The 27,292-nt window shown below is 38.0% G+C and overlaps 2 protein-coding genes and 1 long non-coding RNA gene across 7 annotated transcripts; 1 reads left to right on the top strand and 2 right to left on the bottom strand.

Annotated features, from left to right (window-relative positions):
• Positions 1-1,016: 1,016 nt before the first annotated feature.
• On the bottom strand, positions 1,017-3,254 carry LOC148850354 (uncharacterized). The gene is made up of 2 exons (XR_016099533.1): positions 1,864-3,254; positions 1,017-1,649 (listed from the first exon to the last, which is right to left on the bottom strand). It is a non-coding gene; the product is annotated as an uncharacterized LOC148850354 (long non-coding RNA).
• LOC148850353 (triacylglycerol lipase OBL1-like) lies at positions 3,246-8,375 on the top strand. Its single transcript, XM_088946298.1, has 5 exons — positions 3,246-3,816; positions 6,182-6,375; positions 6,551-6,584; positions 6,963-7,567; positions 8,051-8,375. The coding sequence occupies exons 1-5, from the start codon at positions 3,507-3,509 to the stop codon at positions 8,318-8,320; spliced, it is 1,413 nt and encodes a 470-aa protein (XP_088802424.1). The 5' UTR covers positions 3,246-3,506; the 3' UTR covers positions 8,321-8,375.
• Positions 8,376-9,818: 1,443 nt separating this feature from the next.
• Positions 9,819-26,103, bottom strand: MCCB (3-methylcrotonyl-CoA carboxylase). Of its 5 annotated transcripts, XM_088944154.1 has the most exons (11): positions 18,245-18,271; positions 16,702-17,055; positions 16,479-16,598; positions 15,709-16,143; positions 15,468-15,558; positions 12,567-12,808; positions 12,321-12,485; positions 11,087-11,161; positions 10,524-10,655; positions 10,313-10,369; positions 9,819-10,208 (listed from the first exon to the last, which is right to left on the bottom strand). In XM_088944154.1, the coding sequence occupies exons 2-11, from the start codon at positions 16,888-16,890 to the stop codon at positions 10,008-10,010; spliced, it is 1,707 nt and encodes a 568-aa protein (XP_088800280.1). In that variant the 5' UTR covers positions 16,891-17,055; positions 18,245-18,271; the 3' UTR covers positions 9,819-10,007. The 5 variants fall into 5 exon arrangements, with proteins under 5 accessions (XP_088800280.1, XP_088800279.1, XP_088800278.1 ...); XM_088944153.1 differs by lacking the exons at positions 9,819-10,208; positions 10,313-10,369; positions 10,524-10,655; ... (4 more) ...; positions 15,709-16,143; positions 16,479-16,598 and adding exons at positions 20,324-20,405; positions 20,496-20,856; positions 24,141-24,842; ... (1 more) ...; positions 25,115-25,229; positions 25,726-26,031 and having other exon boundaries at positions 18,245-18,500; XM_088944152.1 differs by lacking the exons at positions 9,819-10,208; positions 10,313-10,369; positions 10,524-10,655; ... (5 more) ...; positions 16,479-16,598; positions 16,702-17,055 and adding exons at positions 17,770-18,078; positions 20,324-20,405; positions 20,496-20,856; ... (2 more) ...; positions 25,115-25,229; positions 25,726-26,103 and having other exon boundaries at positions 18,245-18,500.
• Between the last annotated feature and the right edge of the window lie 1,189 nt (positions 26,104-27,292).

The following is a 27,292-nucleotide window of genomic DNA, read 5'->3' as shown; positions in this document are numbered from 1 at the left end:
TGTCCCACTTGATCACTTTAACCTATTAAAAAGTATGGGAAATTTAGAGTTAAGTCAACCTGAGGGATTTTTATTAACACCTCCACCTATGATTCACTATTCCCCCTTCAATTTTGTTTATTCCCCACCTGTTATTATTCCAATTATACAATTGTATTAAAGTTTTTGGTTGGACTGAATAATAAAAACCTTTATAATCATTAATCTGAATGTTAATTTTGATCAATGTTTTAAAAATCAATCTAGAATTGGAACCGTTTTCACCACCGGTTTTTGGATCAATAATTTGACCATCCAGTTTAGAGGAACAGTCAGTTCCAATTTAAAATATATATATATATATTAAAAAGTTAAAATAAAAACTATTGTCCAGATCGAATGGACCGATAGTTCAATCGCCGGGAACCAGTGGGCCGCTCACCAAGTCAACAGTTTTTGGCCAAGGAACGAGTTAAGGATGAAATAGATCAGAACCGGTTACTTAGATGATTCCTAAGCTGAACAGTCCAACCATCTGGATCAATAATAAGTGAAGAATGTATCCAACTGAGGAGCAACTGATCTTGCTGCTCCCAAAGTAAGAAGTCAGGGTTAACATTGCCAGCTCTTTGGTCGTCATTAGAGGAGAAGAGTGGGGGGCATTGCACAGAGCCGTGGATATATTCCATGGCTTTAAAGCCTTTTAATATTGGGATCAATTGAGAACGCCACACAATATAATTTGTACGATCAAACTTAACTGGGAAGAGATGACTTACTGTAGGAGGTAAGTTCAGATTGACAATGGTGGAGATGGACCGGCCATGGTGTTGATGGTGGGAGTGTTCGCAGATGTTGAAGACATGGTGGACGTTAGTCCAATACTGCTCTGATACCAAGACAGAACACAAGGGGAGTCTGAGAAAAGGCTCTAGCTCGATGATGATGAGCATTGAACTACAGATATTTATAGAGCAGTAAGCTATATACACTTGGCAGCCTTTGATTGGTTTATGCGGTTACAGATAGAACAGAGATGATGATAAGTTACAGTTACAGATAGAACAAAGATGATGATAAGTTACAGTTACAAATAGAGTTTACTGAATTTTATCTTGACGAGTGAGATAACAAAAGTTTATCTCGATGAGTCAAGAATTATCGTGACTGAAGAGCCTTGTGAGTTGTAGTTGTTATCCTTAACACCCTACATAACGACTCAACAATTCAATGTCAAGTTAGTAAACTTAAAAAACTCCGATCGGAGAAGCATCTTCATAAGTGTCAGGTTGAAAAGGAAACCACCCAGGGTGTCATGCTTGGAGACCGGATCTTGGTATATGATGCATTCGTTGTACATCATTCGAGCAAGCTGTTGATCATCAAAGATACGCAGGAAATCCTCCTTCACGAAATCCAGTAGCGGATTCCCTTCAACCGTTGAATTTGGTGGGAGGCTTGGTTCTGTTGAGCTTAGTCTAACAGCCCACTTGACTTTTGGCTCAGTATCAGCGTTTGTTACCTTTGGTTTCCCAGAAAGCTTGGATGGTGAATGAGAAATCCAGGTAGGTTTCTGGTTCAAGGTGGTTATTCGTCGGGTCCTGGGATTCAAACACAAACTTGGCCGGAAAGAATGGCTGGACGGAGATTGAAAATGCAGATCCATGTGCCTGCCAAAATTTTCTCCAATTTAATAGAAAAATCCAATCGATATAAAGAAAAACACTTCGGATTTGTCCAGAAAAGCTTGAATAAGAAGAATAAAGAAGATCGAAACTAGGAGACTTTGAACTTCAAGTTCGAATCTGGATGGAGGTGAAGTAAAGAACTCGATATCTAACTAGAATGAAAACATAAATTACTAAAAGAAATGAAGAACCTTACTGGGTAGACCTGTCAACGGCTCGAAGACAAAGCAGAAGTAGAAAGACGTTCAGTAATCTGAGCAATGAAATCGCCAGAAACAGAGGGATCACCAGAATCGCAGAGGTTATCAACAAGATCAATGGCCTGACGAACGATCGGCTCGTGTCCACAGCTAAAGCAATGAAAAACACTAAAAAAATCAAAGCCCTAAAAAAATCTTACATTAAAATCTTAGTAACCCACTTGTAGAGAAATCAAGGAGAAGTCGATGTTAAAAAACGCATAGAAAATGATAGAAAACTCTAGCGCCGGCAACAAGTCGTCTTCTCCGGCAACGGTACTGGATCGACTTCAACTTTTCTAGCGTCGTGTTCGATCGCCGAAATCAACTTTTCCGGCGGCACAATCGCTTACACCATCGGCGTGAGGGAGTTGATTTTCGGAATCTCAGTAACTGCAAGCGTGAAGAGTGGTTCTCACTTGCATTGGTCGAAATAGATGATGAGGATATTTTAGTAATTTTATTTGGCAATTCATACGTTAATCAAAATAGTTAGGGGGATTTAGGATATTTTATCTTCTAATCACGGTAATTTAACACTAGGTACGAAATTATCGCAAACTGAAAATTCCGGTACTTGATTGTCGCATTTAAAATTAGGGTATTAAATTGACACTCGACCTAAAGTATAGGATAAGGTATTATATATATTTTATAAAACTTAATTAGTGGATTAAGCCCAAACCCTAACTCGGCCTGCCCATGTCACCACTAGTTTGGCGAAACCCCTTATCGAACCTGACCCGTTGACATTAATTAATCTATTCGTATTGGTAAGAAACCATCCAAACTTTCGAATTAAGTAAAAACTCTTTCTGAATATAAGATACAATATTATAAATTATAGTCATTAAAAATGTATATTTTAACAATTAACATGACTACCCGGGTCAAATCTAATCAAAACCCAGTAGATAGGAATCATAAGATTGATTTGAATTCAAGAATTAGTCACCAGAAGGGTCCATTCGAATATCTGAATCCTAACCGTTCAATATGATGAAGCAATGAAGACTCCTTGATTGATGTTTCACCTATGCCAATAATAATATAAAAAAAAAAAAATTGGCAGTGATGTGCCACATCTGAACTAATGGTGAAATCCGATCTCCCTTTCATAGTTTTTATTGGTGTGTGTGTTAGAAACTGAGAAAGAAACCTCTCCAAGGGTTTCTTTTTTTTAGGCAAAAGCGTGAAGAGGGTTTCAATTGATATAAACGTTTAAGAAGAACCAATCAGAGACGTAAATCACTGTCATTTTAGCCATCATTTAAAGTTTAAGAGTTAAATTAAATCAGATTTGACTTTTCAACATCTATCCCAAAAAAAAAAAAAGACTTTAACATCGTCCAAAGGTTCCTCGCCAGCTCCTTTCCCCACAGAAGAAAGCCTTCGCCGTTATCTATGAATAAAAAATAAACCCATCGATGAGCATTTCTGTAAGTAAAAGAACACGCACAAGTATTGTTTTGAGGGAATCGTTTGCTTTTGTTCTTTGGGTTGGGACTTGGGACAAGACACCAGAGTCAGTCAGAGCCGGGAGTCGTGTTCTTTCATCTTTGTTGCCTGCCCGGCTCCCCCCCTCCCTCTGAGAGAAAGAATGGCGTGCAATGAGGAGGATTTTTGTAGTAATCGTCTGGTTTTGAAACCGGAAGAAGCAGGGCTGGTCGATCTCATCTACCTTTTATGGTCCTCTAACATAGAGAATAGAAGATTTGTGGACTACTCGGAAGAAACGAGGATAACAGAGTTCCGACGTCGGTGGCTCATTTTCATCTCTGTCCTTTTACAAAAAATTCTGCTCTCAATAGCTAAGCCCCTGTCTTGGGTTGGCTCGCTGTTTGAGAAATGGCTTAACCTTTTGTCAAGCAACCGCGATTTGGCCGTGCTCTTGCTAAATCTCTTGAGAGGTCAGTCTCTGTTTTAACTTAATTTCCCCTTCTTCATTTAACCAATTAATATATAGTAACTGGATGAGGAGGTGTGCTAACCCTACGGGATGACCGTCATGCTGGGTAGTGGGTACCGGACTACCGGCATCACTGTCTACCCGCAGGATATATAGCACAGAAGCACAGGGAAACTTGGTGGAACCATGCATATACCACAGGGACAGTAGTGTTGGTAGCTAGCAGTCATGAATCTCTTGATTTCACCAAGCCTCAATTCATTATTTCCCACCATTGATCAATACCCACACCTACCCAGGAAATAATGATATGAAAGAGCATGAGAATTGAGATGTTCCTCATGTATGACTGCGATCTCATGTGCATGAGGGGGTGTAGATAGAATCATTGTGGGTAAGAGGTGAGGATCATTATTAATATAGGCAATCATTTTATTCACTAAAGGATAAAGTAATAAATGATTTAGAGCTATTTTCAGTCGTTATGGGAACGGCCAAAATAATTAAAATGTTTTGAAAATCAAAGAGTGGACCAATCGTTTGAAGCAGTTGAACCTGTAGGATCCAGACCTATGGCATGATCCCAACTTAAGCGTGACCCAAAAAAAAAAACTCTAATTGCTTCAGCTTGCTGTTTGCCCCCACTTCCTCTCTCTCCCAAAGTCCCATGTGCGTGACACCGAGGGAATCATTCATTCCACATCCCACCAGGAAAAAGGTCCCCAGGATTATAAAAAATATATATTTCTTCCATAATTAATTGAATAAAAGTTTTTATTTTATCATCTTTTTCTCCGTAAAATGGACGTAAAAGTAGTAGAAAGAAGAAATTTTATATCATAGCTAGCATGTCCCACAGATTGTGCACCATAACCAATTAACCATTCTTTCCGTGAAAGGCTCACTCAAAGCAAACAACCTTCCTACTGCCTCAAGGTCAAGGACGATCGGATCGGACTTGAAGCAATAATTTGATTGCGCCCTTCCTGGAAGGAGCGAAAATGGAATTCTCTCACAAACGCTCCATAACATATCCCAACCAACCAACCATGTATTGAGAATATTTTCTATGGAAAACTTTTTAAGATGTTCTCAATGCACACATTGATGTATATGTGCGGCACAGATGTGACTTGCGGAAATGACCCTTCGGACAAATACCCTAACCTTAATTGTTAAAAGTCTTCTGACTGAATTGAGACTGAATTGATCCGGCGTTTCGGTATGTATGATCCGGTGTTTCAGTATAAGTTGGAATTTTACACTAATAACCAATCGAGTGGTTTCAGTTCAGTTGATACATTAGTTGAATTGTTTCAGCAGAGACACGAATTGGATTCCTGTTACCTGCCAGCCATTAATTTTGGAGAGGGCCGGGGGATTATTAGTGTGGGGTTGTGGGAAATTCTGGCGTATCACCAAATATTAAAAAAAAAAAAATCACGATTTACACCAATAGGATGATTTGAGATTTTTTGTTTTTATTTATTTATTTATTATTTTAGAGTTATATATAATTTGATGACCTATGGTGGGGCTGATTCGTTGTCTTTTAGTTTTTAGAATACTTTTGCAAAGGCATGTAATGCAATAATTCAAATCTCTCTCTCTCTCTCTCTCTCTCTCTATATATATATATATATGCTTGTGCAGCCCGTTAGGTTCCTTCTGAGTTCTGCATTATGCGTTGATAAATTTGTTTATATATCACATCTATTTATTTATCTTTTCTGCCCGGCATAAAACAATTAAGATGATGGCTTTCATTCTGGGGAAGTATTATCTGACAGCTATTTGTTTTTTTATCCGAAAAATTATTGCTGATTTCTAATAATAAAATCTTAAAGTTCTGTATGGATAAGTTTCTGTTTTTGAGCTTCAGATTATATATAAAACCAAAAAGTGTTCTGAGTATTTGATAAGAATTGCTTTACAAACATTTCAATCTAAAACCCAAAATCAGATCTCCATTCTTTTGGGCTTTAAAAGCATAAATCTCATAGCTTATCCAAACATGACTTAAATATATGATGAATAAGAAATATTGATATTGTGCCAATTTTGTTTATATATATTATGTATATATAAGTAAAATCCTTTAATTAAAGTGTATATATATATTTATTTTTCATTAGATATTTTTACCCATTATCTAAGAAACATACAACGGGCATAAAAAATGATATATATGTCTTTTACTCTCACTCCAAAAATTGTCCACTTACAACAGTTAAGAAACTGACCACTTAGAATAATTAAAAAATTGTCCACTTATAACTATTCAAAAACTATCCATAAATTATAATAGTTTTGTCGGAATTTTAAACTAATAAACTATGATACTCTGCTCTGATGTGGATATACAGGAAATGTAGTGATACCTGATGAAACATCAGCAACTTTTAAATCAAGCGTGGCGTGTATAGACTGGCGAGTGGAATTGGATAAAAGCATCACACCTGAAAATAAAAAATACCATGCAGCACTATCCATAATGGCTGCTAAACTGATCTACGAAAATGAAGCCTTCATTGCATCCATAATCAGAGAACATTGGAAGGTATTTACTTGTTTATTTATTTTTATTTAACTGTTGCACATGGTGGGGGCCTTTTTCCTCAATTTCAGCATCTATCGTTATATATATGTATAACATTTTCTAATTTTAACTTTCAATGTACAGAATATGTTTTAACATTTTTTTTCCTTTATTTTTTTCATGTGGTTGTGTACAGATGGAGCTTCTGGGTTTCTACAATTTCTGGAACTGTAAGAAATTCTATGCTTTTCTGTGATTGTTTTCTCCAGTTTAGGCCACGGGATCATTGTATCACTGTCATAGTCGGTATCTATATCACGTTCATCAGTTGAGCTTATCATTACCATCTCTGTATTTATAAAAATATAATGTTTTATTTTGGTATATGTTTAAAAATATAAGGTTATATTATATTTATATTTTTCAACACTAACTTAAACTTAAACGGTCAAACTCAACCCAAACCTTTTTCAGACTAGGTTCGAGCTAATCCAGTCCAAGTTGCAATCCTACCTACTAGGGCCTACATGGTCCAAACTCCAAATTAGTATTTGAATAATTTGTGTAAAAAAAAAGGAAATTAATAATACGAAGGATGGTGGTGGCAGATTATCAGAATGTGCCTTCAACACAGGCCTTGATATTGGAGGCTGACCCCAAGTTGATGGTGGTATCGTTTAGAGGCACGAGACCTTTTGACGCAGAGGCATGGCGAACGGATGTTGACATGTCCTGGTATGAACTCCCTAACGTGGGAAGGGTCCATAGTGGCTTCATGAAAGCTCTGGGTCTACAGCAATCGGGTTGGCCCAGAGAGATTGAGCAAGGGGATGACCAACAACATCCCTTTGCTTATTATGCCATTAGAGAAAAGTTGCGGAAGCTACTGAAGAACAACCATGGAGCAAAGTTCATTGTGACAGGTCACAGCTTGGGTGGTGCTTTAGCCATTCTGTTCCCGCTAGTACTGGCATTGCACAAGGAAGACTGGATGTTGAAGAGGTTGGAAGGAGTATACACGTTTGGGCAGCCTAGGGTTGGGGATAAGCAGCTTGGAGAGTTCATGGAAACACAGCTGCGCTCTCATGGTGTCAGGTATCTAAGGTTTGTCTACAGCAATGACATGGTGCCTAGGTTGCCCTATGATGATTCTACTCTCATGTTCAAACACTTTGGAACCTGTATCTACTTTAATAGCTTCTACCAAGGCCAGGCAAGTCTCTTCCTCTTTCACATCATAGCATAATAATCCATTGCTTGGAATCTGCTGGTTACTTTATCGGTAATTCGGTATCTCTTAGGGTACGTAGTAAGTTGGTTAATCGGATAATTGACCAATTTATTCGTGACCTCATGCCTCTATTATGGATCCCACAGAAAATGAATTCTCCATTAAGTATTGTTGTAGTGGTTGCCCCTAGAGGGTAGGTAAGTTGCTTATTCATCCATCAAAAAGCATACTCTGCTCCAGATTTGAGTAAGTGATGGTGCAAAAGAACACTTGCATAAGGAAACAGGTTACCTAGGTGCCATAAAAACGAACAAGGTCTTAGTGGAATCCATTCCTGAATAAGGGATGAAGATGTATTTAATTATTTACTGTTTTATGTATTGCATTAGTTATATTCCTTTTCTTGGGGAAAGAAAAGCATATTACTTTTTCACTAATTCCTCTTGATTTGATCCTTTTGAACAGATTATGCGGGAACAACCAAATAAAAATTACTTTTCGGTGTTGATGGCGATACCAAAAATCATAAATGCATTTTGGGAGCTGATCAGAAGTTTCATCATTCAATTCACAAATGGGCCTGATTATAAGGAAGGGTGGTTTTTGAGATTGTTTAGGGTAATAGGATTGGTAGTCCCAGGATTACCGGCTCATTTCACTCAAGATTATGTCAATGCCACCAGATTGGGATCTTCCAGTTTATATGATTACCTCTGTGATCTCAAAGCTGAGTAAAATTAGAAAACCATCCATCTATACTACCTATAAAAGAGCAGAATGTTCCTTTTTTTCTGGATTTTTCATTGGGCGTCTTTTATCCTTTGTCTAAGTATCATAGAACGGGCATAAATAGGGCATATATATCATTTACTCTCATTCAAAAAACTATCCACTTATAACTGTTCAAAAATTATTCATAAATTATAAATAGTTTTGTCTTAGAGATACTGTCAGATGCAAATGCACGTACATATTTACTAGTGTTAAAAAGTATCCTCAAAGTGAAAATTGCAGTAAATTCTAGTATTATATCATTTTAATGATTTTACAGTTTTAATTGCCATGTTTGGCACTCTGGTCTAGAAGAAAAATGAATTTCAAAAATTGATTTTCATAGAAAATTATTTGATGACATTTTCTTTGTATTTGATAAACATGAAATAAATTTGAACTAGGAAATCCACTGGAAGTATAATATGCCCCCTGTATTTAATTAGACTTTGTACATGTGCTTATCAGTGGGTGGTTATCTCCTTGGATGATCAAAACCAAGGTTTTTAAAACCGACTCGGAGAATGAATCGGTTAGGGGTCCGGTTCCCGGGTTGAACAGTGCCTATTCTGATAAAAATAAAAAAAATAATAAAAAATGGTTAAAACCGTTCAAACAGTTAACCACCCGGGTCAACGGTTTACTAACCAAAATCAATGACTTTTGAGAAAAATTTAATTTTGGAAAAAAATGAAACCAATTACCTGACCAGTTCCCGGGTTTCCGGTCCGACTGTCCGGTCTGGTCCGGTTTTGAAAAGCATGATCAAAACTGATGTTGTTAGACTCGTGTTGGACCTGATGCCCACACCATCAAAACCAAGAATTCACAAGACTAAATGGTTTTCGAAGAAGTTAATTTATATGCCCAACATGCGTTGCACCCTTTATTATTTATTATTTTGAGCTTCTTCGTAAAATAGTTTTAAAGATGGCATTGAATCATTTCATTTTTTATTTTTGATATGTTTATACTTTTATTTAAATGAATTAAGGGTCTATTTGGTTTGCGGGGTATGGATACAATCGGAATCATAATGATTTAACTATTTGGCTAGTGGAATTAGAATATCATTCCCACTTTTTGGTAGAATCTAATTCCTATTTTTAGTGGAATGGTAGGTGGAATCTCATTCCCATTTCACCATTTGAGGGAATGGATATTTCCTCTCTTTCATTAAGAATGATCACCTAATTTCGATTCCAATTGCAAACCAAATAGACCCTAAATGGTTAAACCACATCGCTGAATCATTCAAACTGTGACTCAGTAACCCGGTATTTTATGCGGTTTGTGTAAAAGATTTATAGTTGGGATTAGGGATGCCAATGGGTTGCGTCTAATAATAAACCCATGTTAGGGTCAAGTTAATTCAGATGTAGGGGGTCAGATAGTATTGCTACATGTAATATTTTCACTCTTTAACCAGAGTCGAGTTTTGGTTTAGTTGGCCACCCGTCCATTCATGATACCTCCTCTATTCCTCTATCATTTAATGGAACTGCATTTACATTTACAGCGATCTGCATGTGCAGATGTTTCTTTGGAAACTTGCAAAGCCATCTGCATTTACGTCTCTTCCAGTTCTAGAGTTCATTCATTGTCATTTTTAGCGTTCAGAGCAATAACAAGCTTCCAAGAGTAGAGGGATTCACATTCTAAACACACCATATTTGGTATCTTCTGGGACATTTTTCGATGCAGAGAGGCAAAGACCTAAAACACTTCTTGTATCTGCGGGATCAATGATTCCGTCATCCCATAGTCTTGCAGTAGAGTAGTAAGGGCTTCCTTCTCTTTCATATGCTTCAACAACCTTGCTCTTGAAGTTCTCTTCTTCTTGCTTAGTCCACTGCAGCAACATACACAGACACATGAACACAAATAAAATAAATAAAAATTATTTCTTCACCCCAATTATGACACTTCTCAGTAACAAAAAAATAACAGGTTTACCTCAATTCCTTGCCTTTTCTTATTGCTCCTTTGTATTTGAGCCAGCACACCAGCAGCCTTCAAATTGACCAAAAAAAGCAAATCTAGATTAAAAAAACTAATTTCCACTACATGATTGCAATAGCCCTTTTACAACATTCTTTGACAAGGTTTTAAGCTCAATGACTTAGCAGTTAGAACAAGAACATAATGACTCGAGTAAACAAGTTACCTGAGGGCCACCCATCACAGATATTCTTGCCGTTGGCCAAAGGAACAGAAAATTAGGGCTATATGCACGGCCACACATTCCATAGTTCCCAGCACCAAAGCTTCCACCAACAATGATTGTTATTTTGGGAACCTGAAAATGTATTATTTGTTTGAATTCTAATAAATAGGCATATTAGGATGCATCAAATTACATAATTAAAAATGAATATTTCCACCAGAAACAATGGAAAATCCATCAAAGCATAGAGCAATATATTTATAATTCATAATATAGGGTAGAACCATTTCTGAAATGGAACTCTTGTTTGACAAACATTTCTAACAATAACATAATCTAAATACATTGTTGGATTTCCATGTCACTTATGACAGAAATATCCAGTGAGATTGGCCACTTGAAACCTTCAGATGCTTAAAAAGCTCTCCTAGATGCATGAATAACTGTGTATGTGCGTGTCTGATATAACAGATACTGTTAAGGTTGCATACCAACATCTCTTGCACTTGAAGCAAGGAAGTCCAAGTACGTATAAGAAATATAAGACAAGGAATTAGTGTAACCTTTGCACAAGAAACTGCCATGACCATCTTTGCCCCAGCTTTGGCAATGCCACCTGCCTCAGATCTTGAGCCAACCTACAACATGAATGAATTTTGAGTAGTTAACACCATTACAGTCCCATAGTCTTATCATGTTACATGAAAAAAGAGGAAAACAAATTGACAAATTACTTGATCACCACAATGACATATAGATGAAGAGAAGACAACTCCTAAGAGAAAAATCTTTTAGCCAAAACTAGATTATGCATCCTAGTCCATTTCATAGTAAAGATAAATTTCATTTAAAATCAAAAGGTATAAATGGGTAAGGATTCTTTTTCATAAAGACCAAAAGAAGGAATACAGCTATAATTACAGAATATATTCTATACTCCAAGAAACTAAATACGAGCTAACTTTAAATGTCTGGAGAATGCAGCTGCTAAGCCAAACTAGCCACATCTTTTATTGTTAAGCTGCATTATTCAGTTCAGAATGTAGATGTGCTAAGTATTTCCTAACCTCCTATTAGAAACACCAATCTAAATGGGAAATGAATTACCGAACCTACTCATTCCAACAGTTTCAAAAAGGATATGTTACTCAGACAGAACCCTCTAGAGTTGCTGCTGGGTTTACACTTTACAGTCCCATGTTTACTGTAAGTTTTATTATATCAACCCCCTTGACTTCATAACAGAAAGATACAGAGATTTCTGTCAGGGAGAAAGAAAATGTTTTCCATATTGTACTACTAAGAGTGGGAAAATAATGTGCATCCAAAAATGCAAAACCCATAACTTATAAGACACCATTTAGTCCACCGCAGTTGTTTAATTCTTTTTAAGTTTAGCAGGGTGCTGAAATTCAGTATTTATTTACAAGAACTAATGGCTAATAGAAATAATAGAACACTTGTACGAGTTTGGCAATATCATGCAATTGTACTTATCTACAATGCTGAGCAATTTCTATCAATTTATTAGATAAAGCATCTACATGGTGAATAAATGAATTCCTTCAAACTGAAAAAGACAATAAAATATGATCCAGCCTAAAGCATAAATAGAAAAAGGGAAGGGCACTACCCCGGGGCATTTTATTGAATTTTAATGTTATCTCTTTAACTAAAATTTTATCATGTTGGTCATTGTTCATATTTAATTTTACTCAAAATAAATTAAAAAGAAAACCATTTCTTCTACACATCAAATATATCAGAAGAAAAGGATAAAGGTTTAAATGAACGCACCATAAATCCAGTAATATTCTGGAGAAATATCAAAGGAATGTTGCGTTGAGTACATAACTCAATGAAATGGGCCCCTTTCAGTGCAGATTCAATAAATAGTATTCCATTGTTTCCAATAATTCCTACAGGTTGTCCAAAGATCCTTGCAAAACCTGTTACAAGAGTCTGTACAAATGTCTTGAGGATTCCTTTGCCTCAGAATATCACACCAAAAAATGTGCAGATTAAAGTTTCAAATGCTCTCACAGTGCCATACAACTTCTTGAATTCATCAAATTCACTTCCATCAACAATACGAGCAATTACTGATCGGATGTCAAAGTGCTGCTTCTGGTCTGTTGGTGCAATGGAACGGAGCTCTTTTACATCATATAAAGGATCTTTATAATCAGGGGTAATACTTTGCAATCCATTCATTATTCCTTGTTTCCCAGCCATATGCAAGTTCTTAATGATATTCCTCCCAATTGCCAGTCCATGCAACTCATCTACAAAGTAGGTCACATGGTTAAACATTATTATGAAGAAAGTTCAGTGCTCTCCCCCCCCCCCCCCCCTAAAACAAAAAAATAGAAATTATATCATGTGACACATCTGTTTCTTCATATGTATTTCGAATGCTTGAGAATAACTGCATTTTAAATATAACAGCTGCAACACAAAGCCCCACCATTTATTGACATGACTGCTCCCTATATGGGGGTACAAATCTTAATCATCTATAATTGAAATTCTAATACAGGGCCAATCATAATAAACCACATAAATTTCATCTCACATGGGCACTGGCGATTCTGTTATCAACCTTCATCTTCACAAGGGACTTAAATGACATGGCAGGTACTGATTGGCCTGGTATCATTATTTTGACAAGATGTACAGTATAGGAGTCACCTACTAAACCCCATCCCCCAATTTGTCATGATGCTGTAAAGTGGATTTTTAGGTTATTTATTGCCTTTGGCTTGTCTTTGTTGTTGTAAGCTGGTTGTTGCTAGGATTTTCTCTCAATACCATCTTTTATAATTTCATTCTGTTCCATTTCAATTTTGTTCTCAGAAATCTCTGTTTCTCCCTCCCTACACACACAAACACACAAGAGGCAAGAGTCATCCAAGCCAAATATCATCAATTTAGGAGGTGTTCTATAGTGTGGATGAGAAATTGGTGGGTGTAGACTGGTCCACACCACACCCTGTGGCAGGGACCAATCCACACCACACCACAGTCCACAGTTGTTCTGAACTGTGAGTAGATTGTGTGGACCGGACCAGTCCACACCCACGGTGGCGTTCTGTAGGTGTGGTGTGGACCACACTTTTTTATTCCATGTATCTCATACATTTTATGGGAGATCTACACAGTCAATCATAAATGTCTAATTTTTGCATTTTATAAGGTAAATAAATTGAAAAAAAAAGGCATCAATAAATTAATATGTAGGCAACAATTGCATTTGTTTAATAATTAAGAAATATTATTTTAAATACTAAAAATTAATATTTTAAATATTATTTTATTGATAAAAATATTTAAGAAATTAATATTTAAATAATGAAAAAAGAGTAGAGAATGAGAGCCATCGGACTTGTGCTAGAATTAACATTAAAAATTATTATTTTATTGATAAAATATTAAAAATTTAAAAATTACTAAATGATTAAATAAAATGATGAGTAATTGGACCAATGTAACAAAGCCACACAGGTGCGTTACACTGAAACCTTCCCACAAACTGTCCACACTATAGTGTGGACCATCCACGAGAAAATACTATGGACAATAAATCGGGGTGTGGCCCACACTACCAAACGCCGCCTTAGTAACCATTGGAGTGGCTCATTGGATTATGACAATAGATAATTCAGGGACCCATATAGTGGAGTGGACTCAGTGATTAGGGGGCAACACGTAAAAGCAAGTTTGTCATCCAAGAGACACTTTGGGTATAGGAGTGGATCTCCACCCATTAGGAAGCTATAGACCCAATTTTGACATGTTGATATTTCAGGAAACCAAAGAACTTCATGAGTGGCAGCTTGTTTATGGGATTTAAGGTTAAGACTCTGATGTTGTATGCACCCTAATTGAAGATGAAGATTCTATTAAATCACACCTTATGGTACATTACATAAGAACCTGAATTTGATTTTCATATTTGGTTTTTTTATCAGTAAAATGTTTTTTGATGAATCTTTTATCAGTAAAATGTTAGTAACAAGATTTGAACCCAATACCGCTTATTTTTATAGATTACTTAATTACTTTTCTCCTTTGGTTTTAAGAGAATTGAATTAGGGGATTCCCCATTTGTTACTGGGTAAATAGTTAAAATGACACTAGAGCTCATTATTGATCTAAAAAAATGACACTACAAGACCTATGGAATATGAAATATTTCATTAGGGAGGAGAGAGCCTTGGCATTCAGAATGAACATCTTATTACAAATGGTTCCCTAGGTAGGTCAGCTCATCAGAAAACAGCCTTGCTAGGGGAGAAATGAACTATTTTTAATAAAAAATGTAAAAAGAAGAGCTTCAAATGATAGATATTTGACAAAGACATGTTCTGAAAATTTTGACATGATGAAATCAGGGAAAACCCTTACAAAACTTCCATTATTGGGTTGGTCATACACTTCGCATGTTTTCAACAGGTCTACTTGTGAGTTTCCATAAATGGCCCACGAATCTTTCACACGGTAATTTAGTGGGAAACCACATATTTGTCTTGAAAAACTGTTTATGGGATAGTTTTCAGCCCCAAAGCACTTCCTACATATCAATAGTAACTTAATGAACGCTTCTTTATTTTCTAATTTTATATTAAATTGTAGAAGTGAACAGCTAATACCTTTTGGGGAAACTACTAATGCAAAGTGGCTTATAAGGCTTATATGGACCAAAGAACTGAATACCTGGCCAAGGTGGAGATATGCCATGCAATGAACCCTTCACCAATCCTTGTCTTGGAATTGGGTTTTCCTCTTCTCCCCATTACAGTCAGGATTGCTCTGATCCTCCACTTAGGAAGGATGTTTGTATCCATTATAAAGTTGATTTTTAAAATAAATTAAAAAAAAAAAAAACTATGAAGCACCAAACTACAAGGTAAAAAAATGGAGAATAAAACAAAGAGAAAATACCTTCAGCAAAATGATCCGAAACTCCTGATATTTTACAATGCATGGTAGCACCCCCCAAATCCTCTGCAGAGACCTCTTCTCCTGTAGCAGCCTACCAAAATTGCTCCTTCAGATAAAACCTATATTTTGAAAAGTACATTTGCATACTTTTCATAGAAATTCCACACACACATACATAAAAGTAGTCATAAAGTAGTAGTTATGACATGCAGCAATTGGAGAAAGAATCTCTGGAACTAACCTTCACAAGTGGAGGTCCAGCAAGAAATATGGTACCATTCCCCTTGACCATAACACTTTCATCAGCCATTGCAGGTATATACGCACCCCCAGCTGTGCAAGAACCCAAAACCAATGCAATCTGAGGAATGCCCTTTGCGGACATTTGTGCTTGATTATAAAATATCCTACCAAAATTATCCCTGTCAGGAAAAACATCTGCCTGCCTTGGCAGGTTAGCACCACCACTGTCAACAAGGTATATGCATGGTAAGTTGCATTGAGCAGCAATCTCTTGTGCTCTAAGGTGTTTCTTAACAGTAATGGGGTAATACGTCCCCCCCTTGGCAGTAGGGTCATTGGCCACAAACATACAAAGTCGTCCATGCACTGGTCCTATACCAGTGATTATTCCTCCAGATGGTAAGTATTCTTCATAAAGTTGATGGCCTGCAAGCTTCCATGCAGAAAACATATAATGAGGTGCAGAATAGCTGCCACAAGATGGGTAAAAGAGTACACTTAATGTACATGATTATATATGTTAAGGATCAAATGAAGGTCCTGATTAGAACCATTAATCCAGATTCAATTCAATTGAGTAGAGAGAGGGGGTATTTGCAGAAAACCGACCAAGACATTGATTAACTAAATGAGATGCCGTTCATCTGTGAAGGTAATAGATGCGAGCAAAATATGATGGATTCTAATCTAATTCAATAAAGTAATAAGAAACAAAATTTTAATCAAAGAAATGAATAATACAACTGGGGAGAATCAAACAATTCCAACCTGCGATAGCTCAAGGAACGAAGAACCAGGGTCAATTAGGCGATCGATCCGTTCTCTGGGAAGAAGCTTATTCCGACTCCTATTCCTTCGCACAGCTTCGGAATCGCCACCACCGAGAACCTAAGAGAAAAAGGCAAAAGAACCTTCAATCGCTGTTCTATTAACTGAAGAAAAAGCGCGCGCGCGCGCGGGAGAGAGAGAGAGAGAGAGAGAGAGAGAGTACCTTGTCGATGTGGAATCGAAGCTCAGAGATAAGTTGGTCCATGGCCTTAGAGTTGTTAATATAGACATCGGAGTTGCGATCGACACCATCTGGTAGGACACCCAAACAGAACTCTCTTCTCTGAAGAATCGAATTCGGGATTGTCCACCGAATTGATGAAATGGCTCTCTTTGCCAACACCCTTAACATTTCCTCTCTGCCTTTGTCTCTACCCTCCCTACCTTCGATCTTTCCCAGAATGCGTGCATATATAGTCCTCCCCTTCTCTCTTTATTTTTCGCTGGCTTTGCTGGAATCTCTATCCATTCTGTAATCCATACCGAAGATAAGGACTAAACGTGACATCTCCTCCCCCTATTAAATATTAGGGCACAGAGGACGTCATTGATCGTCAAGATTCAAGAACGTGGGACTTGTCAGAGGAACACTATTATGTTTTACTTTTCCCTTTTTTTTTCGAGTTAAAATCCCTTGGGAGTACAATGATAAGGAGGTTGAATCATTCTGAATCTTTCGATTTTATCATCAATCTCGTTTTCTGATCCATGATGTCTCGTTTAAAAGGGTCCCACGGATTGGTGGTCGTTCATTTGAGATAAGACATGAATGTCGAACCGGAGGATAAAGCGCCTATCACGATAAATCACGTCGGCCTGACGTGTAAGACTTACATGTAAAGAGGTTATGTGGCGTATCGTGAACGGCCTACTGTAGAACACTTTTCAACTTTTGAGTTCCTCCGGATTAATGGGGGTCTCCACGATAGGCCATAGACACCTGACTCGGATCATCAGATTAGTTAGGGTTCACCTGAACTTCCGAGTTCCGAGTAAACCTTCTGCGCCGCTAAGCGCGTTCCATTATTTTCTATGCTAGCCAGAAACGGAATGTATAGAACACAACGGCAATGTGTTTAGTCAGGATTTGAGCAATGTAGCCCATTGTGCACGCCGAGTTTACAATGATCTAGTGCAGTGCGGTGGTCTTGTATGTTGTATTTCTACCAAAAAAGAAAAAAAAGATCTGGTGCTCTTGTAGTGGTTCTAAGATTTGGAGGCTCCATATTAATTGATCAGAAACAGAAATCCCATATGGGAGATTGATTACTCATGGTTGATAAATCTTGAGTGATGATCATCTACATACATGCATACGTACAAATATTATTGGAATTCTCCCAGTGGATTATGCTGCCCCATTAAACAAATTCAAAGGAAATTTTTACATCTTATCTGACATCTTTTAGGGTAGTTACTCTTCGTTCTTGCCGCTACAAAACTGATCAACATATCAACATCACCTAGTGTGTGGCCTTCTTGCCTGCTCTATGCTGTTTACTCATCCTTATTCCATAGTTTTACTCGGAGTTCTACTTGCCTGACCATGTATAGAACAAAATAAATTTTACGGAACATGCAAGATGAGTGACTAGGAGTAGATCATGTAGGAGCTCCCACACAAATGGTAACAAAGGTGAGGAGTTCTAACAGAGGAGAAAGAGAGAGAGAGAGAGAGAGAGAGAGATTAAGGGAATGGAGCTTACTAGGTGCTCAAGGCTGGGGAAAGATGAACCGATGAGAGCAGATAATTTTTCAGAATGCATGGCAGGTGAAGCAGCCACTCAAGGAACCAATCTGTGCAACCTTACGGAACGACAGACTCTTACTGGAATGCCTAGAAACCTGATGGACCTGGCTGGCTGCTACAGAGCTCCTCATCTCTTGTGCTTTCTTCTGGGCCAATCTCAGCTTGCTCATTATCTTATCCATTGAGGATGATCTCTTCTTCTCCAGTTTCATCTGAACCAAAGTTGGTACACCAAAACATCAGATACATAAAGCAATAACAATTACTCATGCCCCATTCCCATTGGGTGTGGATCATAAGATGTAATATTTACCAATACAGGTTTGTTCTATTAAGGGCCCTTTTGGTTCACAGTCAGAACCAGAATTGGAATCACAATGGTCTATTCCCATAGTCTGTTTGGTTCAGACAAGAACCGGAATGGGAATTCAATTCAGCTGGAATGGGATTTCATTCCCAAAGGAGGGGGAGGGAAGGAATGGCCATTACCTCAAATGGGGGAATGCCATCCCACCAGGAATGGGAATGGGATCCGATTCCACCCAACCGAACAGTTGGAATCGGATTGGCCCATTCCAACTCCAATTCCAAACCCCTATTCCCGTAAACTAAACGGGCCTTAAGAAAATGAAGACATTGAAGTGGCAACAACAGGGATTTCTGAGATGACAAAGTTAACATGGAAGACATAAACCATTTCTCCATGGGGAGGGGGAGGGGGGTCTTGATCAGCCATGCATAGCACCACTGTCTATGTTGGTGTTATGGCCATTCTGTATTGCATTTCTCCAACAAAGTATAACATTTAAAAGATTTCCAAAGTTTCCTGTTTTTCCCCTGAAGCTAATAAGATAGAGATCCCAAAGAATCAATGAAAACCTATTTTGGGAGGAATAAAGCTAATGAAGAAACCTAAATATGAGATACTGATGGAGTGATGGGTCTTGGGATCTATCTTGCATAGACATGTTTCTTTCATTTCTGGGAAGCCAAAGGTGGTTTTGCAATTTTGAAGTGCATAGCATGGTTTATGGCCACTAAGTTTTGTTAGATCTGTTGTATCTCTATATAGGTTCAAAGTCAGTACGAGTCCCTTGGCATTCCCTTTTTCTTTATGGGGGAGGGGGAATTAAAATTCTTCTAACAAGATGCCCTCCCAAATGCATATTACGAATATAAACTAATGGTTCATTTGACCTCTTCCCTGTCTAATTAGCTACTTAAACGGACTCTTGTCATTACTTGGTTAACCGGCCCCCTGCCCTAGGAGTGATTCCTAGAAACTGAGAAACATAGATTGATTTTTGAGCTATTCTTCATTTTTCTCTGTTTCTGTTTGCTACTTTGTAGATTGATGTGATCAATGTACCCTTTGGTGATTGAAGAATAATCAAATACCACAATTTGAACCAATAATCACCATCATATAAGTGTAACCTTTTAGTCTTATATTCCCTACGTCCAATCAATTTTCCCAACCTTCAAAACTTTACAGAAAATCATCTCCTAAAATCTCTCCAAACCCGCAATATTTTTGTGCTCGGAGTCTCTGCATTTCTTGGTTCATTTTGCGTTCCAACTCTAGAAGTTTCATCTCTGCACAGTTCCCAACCTAAGTTGTAACACTTAAAACCTAAATTCCAAACCCAGCACCTTTAATCCCAATCTTGTCATCATAAAGGTGCTTCCCATTATCTTCAATAATCAACTTATTCCCTTTCCATTAAGAATGAATTATTATGGTCTTGATTGATCATTCTCATCCCTCTAATCTTTATGGCTCGGCGGGGGGGACCCTGTCTGAGGAGATTTCTCAATAGGTCAAACGTAAAATCTTCCTCTTCACTAGGTCACCAGTTAAGCTGTCCAGTCCAGTCTGAGTCTGACAACACTGATTTGGAGTAGTTATAGACAACCTAGGTACAGGCTTAAATTCTGTCATCAGGCATGGAGAAAATCATAACTTGCCTGAAAATCATTAGAACTCTTGTTGCCTTTTAATGAAGAAAAAATAACAAAAAGTATGGAAGAGAACCTCTAGTTTCCTGATTGCTGCCTCAGCTTTTGCTTTCTGCAAGTTCTCCCATGCAGTGATCTTGGATTCCTCCCTTCTAAATCTGCATGAAAAACAATGCAATTATCTTTTCCATTAAATTCATTCAAAAATAGAGGAAATAAGTTATTCTAAAAGACAAAAGAAATTATACTTTGATAGGCATTTTGCCGTCTCTGCAACTTCCCAAGCTGAAGGCCGATTTTCTACAGCTTTCTTTTTCCAGTCCTCAACATTTGTTGAACCCTTCTCAGGCACCCGGGTGCCATGTTTCTTAGACCACCTTGTCACAGTCACTCGTTCATCTACCTGTACATCTCTGATTTCGGATTTAAAGGAATGGCGGCCCTGCAGCTCAACGATGGGAAGGAATGGAGGCGAAGGAGAGAAAGAGGGCCTCCCTTTTGGTGATGACTGGGTGCTACCATCAGGGCTCATCTGGGTTGCCACATCTCTTCTTGAAACAGCATGAGAGATCGTGGTTTCTGCATCCTTGGTACCATCAAGCTTTTCATCTGCAAACCAAATCCAATGGGCCCAATTATTGTTACTTGTTAGAGCTGAAGTAGTTAAAAAATGAGCTTTTGATTAAAACTACAAAACTGATCTTTAGAATGACATAATACTTAAATATAATGTTTTGTAAATTAATTGATGTTTATCTGGACATCCATTTACAAACAAGATAAAGAGAAAAACCAAGGCAAAAAGGATAGAGATTGTGTTGGAGAGCAAATAAATCTAATGTTGCCTCAAGGGAATTAACATAACTTAAATCAAACTTGTATTGGTCAAAGACTTAACCAACAAACTTTACCAATAGTTATCCTACTCAAGTCAATTTGGGTCACCCATGTCTTTCTCAAAAAATAATCAGCTAAGCCTAACATCTGTGTTTGCACCATCATGAAATTAATATGCAATGTCTTTACTAGGCCCTTTTTTACTTGATGGGTAACAGATAACTTACTAGTCATTTTGTCCAACAGGTTTGAATAGTTATTCTACAAGAGAGCATATTTTATTTACTTGATAATTTCCTTAGGGGGAAAATATGTTAAAAAATGCCACATCTTCTAGCCTAATAAACATAGAAAGCAGCTATCTGAAAAATTAATAGATCAATATGATTTTTTATCAGACAGTACCAACTGGCTCAGTTGTTAAGGCCTCTGGCACCCTGGGTCAGGGGTGTTAATCGCAGACAAGGCTACCCCCATTCTGTAGCCCCAAATGAGTAATATAGGATCCTACACATCCCACATTTCACCTGCACTAGGCAAGCTAGTCCAAATCTATAACCTGGACTCTAGCTACCTGACGTATTGGCAATTTTTCCCACTTGTAGGTTGTCTACCAAATACAAGCAGTAATGGATTTTCTTTTGATAGTAATAGATTATTTCCATTTCTGGGTAACTAACAATTACAATTTTTCTACCATACGATAGTATATAAAAACCAAATAAATAAATAAATAAATAATATTTCAAAGTTCTGATTGGTTAGCGTCATTCTGCAAATAACAAGGGCATTTTTACATTTATAAAACATCATTAGTAATGAAAATTCAATATGTAAAATTTAAATATTAATTACTACATTATCTATTATGTCAAAAATGGATCACAACAATATTTGTGATACTTTGGTTAATAAAAATGCTAGATAAAGATAAAAATTGTATACTGTTTTCTTATCTGTAAAAAACAGCATATTGTTTCCACCCTAAAAAAGGAACATTTTCAAACTAAGTGCAATACTGCATTTTATTAGTTAAGATGAATTTACCAAGCAATACCCCAGGTTCAGCTCACTAATATCATGGAAAGTTGGTTTGACGAGTTTAGCCAAGGCATTCTAGCCTATAAAGGCAAGTGTCATTTATGTGATGATAAGAACCTAGATAATTAGAATTGAAATAATTCAATCACATTCCAGAGAACAAAGAAATAAACCACTAAATTATTTCATGCACACATGATAAAATGAAGCACCAAAGTTTTTTCCACTAACAAAATAAGTTTTGGTTATCCTCCCATCCCCCTCTCTTGTCACCTCCAGTCCTGAATTGAATTGTTAATGATGAACAAGCGGCCTGCAGTGCAACATTACAGGCAGAACAGGGCTAATGGGGAGTTCTCGGCTTTTCTGAAAGAAAAACAGGGGTGTTTTCACTATTTGTTTTAGCACATAATACATTCTCAATTGTACTCAAATCAGGAAAACAAAGATAAACCAAATTCAGTGATTAAAAAGTCACTCCACCAAGGGCTAACCTTTTTAATTGAGAATAGTGAAATCTCATAGGGGTTAATCCATGGAAATAGGCACAAATAGCCAAACCATATGAAAATTTGTCTTCTCTGTTATTTTCTTTTATTAACGTATGGAGCAACAATTTAATTAAGTTAATTAAAGTTTTAATATATTTAAGTAATACTAAACTTAATATCACATATTTTGTTTTTCAGTTAAAGAAGCTTTCTATGATATATTTAAGACTAGTACTGGTGTTTAGATAATAACTGCCAAACTGCAAGATGCTAATGCAATTGTGAAGCATCCTCGCTAGGATAGGTGATGCTCTAGCTACATTGCTTTTGGCAGTTCCTAAGTCACCGTTTTTACATATCAAAAAGAAAGACACCTTTCTTTACCTTTTTTTGGAATCTATGCGTGTTAACATAACATTCTTTCTTAGTCTCTTTCTTTCTTTCTTTCCTTTTTTTTTTGTTATTTTAATAGACAACATTAACATCCTCGTGGTAAATAGTAACTTATCATGCACCTTGTCTCACTCCAAATCCTCAATCGGAAAGGTTGATGTTAGAACAGATTTGTGGATTACACAACTCTTAACCTTTTCCTACATGAAATACAAATACGATGTTCCTAGGCAATTCAATATGCAGTCGTTTCAGGCAATGGCCACCCAAGAAGTGGTCCAGAAATGGGACAATCTGGTTTGGTTCATTTGAAAGTATATATTATATAAGCAAAAAAAGGGCAATCTGGAAATATGTTTTCAAAAACGAAAAGGAAGAAATCTGTAAATAATTCCCATGTTCAAAGTAGTTGAGGAGGACGTCTCCCTCCCCCACAAATTATACATGGATGTTGTTAAGATGTTCCAAGGAACTTGCAGAAGGGCGACACCCTTGGATTCTGAAACCAGAGGCAGCAAGCCAATTTCAAAAAAAAAAAAAAAAGGAATGCATGAAAAAGCTTGATACCGATAAGGAGTGAGCAAAAGCCGATTTCAATTTTAGGTTTGGAAAGGCATGACATCTTTATTTCGGAATAAAAGTGTAGCTAGTACTTGTAGCGAATCTCGGGATGGAATCCTGCCTTCACCTGGGTTTGGGGTGTGTGCCTGAACCTTAGCTTTGTTTAAGTCCAATTTTGCCATTTTGGCCCAAAGAATTAGTGCAAGCAATTTGAAGTTTTGAACCTTCCCTTCCATCTCCAAAAACAAATCGAAATTCTAAACCCAAACTAGGGAGGAATGAATAAAAAGCCAACTATCATTTCCTGTTTAGCCCCTCATCAGCTTTTTAGTTTTTACTTTCACTGCTTTATGGAAGGAGGAAGGAAGAAAGAAAGGACCATCAGTCGATCGAAAGAACCGCCACGCAACCCATGTTATCGCCTTAAAGATTCTTTCAAACATGGGCAGCGTGGCTTCCTCCTAACTCCTCCCTCCAACGAAGTAGCGAAAGTTTTCCAACCCCGAAGGCCCAGACTAGCATGCCCGCTCTAAAAGATCATCGAAGATCCAAAGACTACGAAATCATCACCTTGTAAGCCGGGCAACGAGGGTTGGCCCAAAAGATCCGACCACCCGTGAACGCTAGCGGAACGCGCAATACAAGGCTCGGCCTGAGCAAGAAGAGATCCTCTACTGGCACCGCCATCACGGACACCGCTACAACGCCCAGACGTGCCATCAGCAATTAGAACTCCAGCTGAGAACGGAGAACCCGCCATGAAACTCCCGACGTTCCCGCCATCAAATATCGGGATTGCAGGCGAATACGCCGAATACAAAGCCATTCCCGGTGGGCCAAGCGGGCCACTTTTCGACTTCGGCCGCCTTTGAGGAAGTGCCAGTGACGACCTGCTACCACCATCTCCTGAAACTGGACTGAAAATCCACTTCTCTGCGTCTTCCCATTTAGACGGCAATGTCCTTCCATTGCTTAAAGGCAACAGAGCAGCACTGACGTATCTCCGGCTTCCATTCATGTGCAAAGGCACTCGTTCTGAGCTCCAACCCTTCTGAACCCCTATGTTACCAGGCCTGTAATTTGGCGTCCCCGGGCTAGGGAATGTACCCGATCTACGAGAAGAACCGGAATTCTTCCTCATACCTCCTAGTCGCGGCGAAGAGCCGGTAGCATCGCTTCCTTGACCGTTCAGATCTAAGGAAGTGGGCCTTTGCTTCCCTTGTATCTTTGCGGCTGTAAGAAGATCAGATTTGAGTCGCCGGATCTGACATTCTGAGAAAAAAAAATTGGTTTTAGAGTTCAGAGCCTATAGGAAAAAGTCAGAACCAAGGTTTGATACCTCTAAGAGCAATAGAGAACGAATCTTTTGCTGGATCAAGAGTTTGAGTATCGTCCTCTGTCTCTATTTCTTCTTGTTGTTCTTCCTCTTCTTCTTCTCGGTCTATATATGATTGAAGACCACAGTTAGTGACTGAAATTTCAAATAGTTCGTAGTCAATCTACTTTGCCCCTTCTTTTCACCTATCCTACTAGTCTATCGGTACCTTTTGCCTTTTCTCCTTTTTTGACAGTATGACTGCTCCTCTGTACCGCAAATGGCCTCTTCGGATCTAGATCTGGGCCGCGCGAACACTCGTGGAGATCACGTCCCGCCAAATGCTGGACCAAATCAAATATTTCAATGGCGAAAAAACGACTAAATTCAAATTTTAAGTCGCAGAATCAAAGCTCAAAATCATTACTTCCGGATTGAGTGCGGAAAATCCCATCTGATCAGCTGTGAAACACATAAATCATTTTTTATCGTTTTCCATTCAAATTTCGATGTATCACACACATCAAGCGAAAACAAAAGAACAACGTATAAGACAAAAGGCGATAAAAAGATGAAAAGGCGAAGAGGACTGTTGCTTTGTCGTTCAAATGATTGTATACTTCTAGTCATTCGATGAGTAGTAGTCACACGGTTGGTTCGAGACGAGTAAAAAAAAATTGCCTAGTGCATATCAATTTAGCGCAAATCGTTCAAAAATGAAAAATCAAAAGCAGTTACTGTCTACTGATGAGCTTACTAAAATCTTTGCTCAGACCAACCGAGAAGTACACTACGTGCAGAGAGAGTCTACATGCAGTTTCGGAGGAGTTGTTGCATTACCTTGGAGAATTCAGAAACGATGGATTCGCGATCGTGAACGTCGGATGCAAACGAGCAACGACCGACACTTCCAGAAGCAGAAGAGAAGAGGCTGAAGTTGGATTCTTGCGTGAAGATTACAGAATCGGGACTGTCATCTCGATCTCGGCAACCCAATTTCGCAGGTTTCGTCTCTTGAAACCCTAGCCCCAGCATTCTCGTTTCAACATGAGAATGTGAGAGGTAGAGATTGAGATTCCTTTTAACATGAAAAATAGCTTCAATGGCGGGTGCTTTGGTCAAAAATTAATATCCTCTGTCTTCACTGATCTGTTCTACGCATGCCCGAAATTAATTTTATTTATTAACAAGTAGCAACTAGCAAGTTAACGCAAAACCTCGTCTCTTTATTGGGTAGCGATTTTATAGTGGCCCTCATATGATGAGAAAATTTTGACCGTTGGATTGGTGTCAGATTGGACTTCTCCCGAAAAAGAGTTGACTATGCAGTACTAGATTCCAATCTGACGGCATGAAACTTCGACTCATATTAGGGTTCCGATATTCAATTAGAATCTATCTTTATTTGTGCTTCGCGTTTGACTGACCCATAGATTCATATAGCATATGCTTTTTTGAGTCTCCAAGAGGAAGGGCAGTTTCGTCCGTTTGAGTTCTTTCTTACAGAGCGCATTGATGATTCAACAACCTCTCTCTCTTTAAGCTTAATTCAATTTCAAACAAGTTGACTGTACCTTGAATGAAGAGGAAATGACCATAGAGGCCCAACGTGGTTGTTGGATAACGATTAGCGGATTAGGTGATCATCCACTGCAATATTCCAACATCAAAGAATCACATTCTTGTAATCTTGTCCCTAATGGAGATGAGAATTCTCATTTCATTTGTGATGAAGAAGTGGGACTGGTTGAGTGGTATCGCAGGATTATAATACTCGATGGTAGGGGATTACGTCCAGCCACTTTGTTTGCATGCACATTACCAATACTTGCGCTAGAGATTCGGACAGACTGGCCCACATCTGAGAGACCGATCCACTTGGAATTGGAGTCTTTGCCTCTTTGGACTCATGAAAACCAAACAAAGTTCCTCTCTTATCGAGGACAATTCGGACGCCGGATTAGGAAAAGTTGATCATAGTGTTCGAGGAACTCCGATGCTTTAGCGAACTGATAACTGTTTGCAAGAAAGTAAGAAAGTTATAACACATTGAGAATTAAATCGTGCATGTATATTTTTTTGTGTGAATGGGGATATCTTTATAATAGAATATTCTTCGTGAGACCTACGAAGTGTATCCGATATATTCGCCCCGCCTAGTCTATCTACTCGTGTCTAAAGTGGGAGAGGTGATAATTAGTTATTTTGGCGTAGCGTTATAATTGCAGGAAAGTCAGAGATGATAACCCGCTTGTGGAGGAGGTCGCTTGGCACGTCAAGCAGGTCGTTAGTTGAACTTGGGTTAGGTCATCAGAAGTAAGTCACCTCTCATGCCAACCTGTTGTCTTGCCAGGCTTATTCACAATTCGGTCTGTCAAGGTCATCATAGTGGATGCGAGGTGTCTGA

The sequence above is a fragment of the Nelumbo lutea genome, chromosome 5 (genome assembly GCF_056320005.1).
Source record: "Nelumbo lutea isolate HS-2025 chromosome 5, American lotus-T2T, whole genome shotgun sequence".
Lineage (NCBI taxonomy): Eukaryota > Viridiplantae > Streptophyta > Magnoliopsida > Proteales > Nelumbonaceae > Nelumbo > Nelumbo lutea.
The sequence above is the reverse complement of the archived record's forward strand: the minus strand, read 5'-3'. Positions and strand labels throughout refer to the sequence as shown.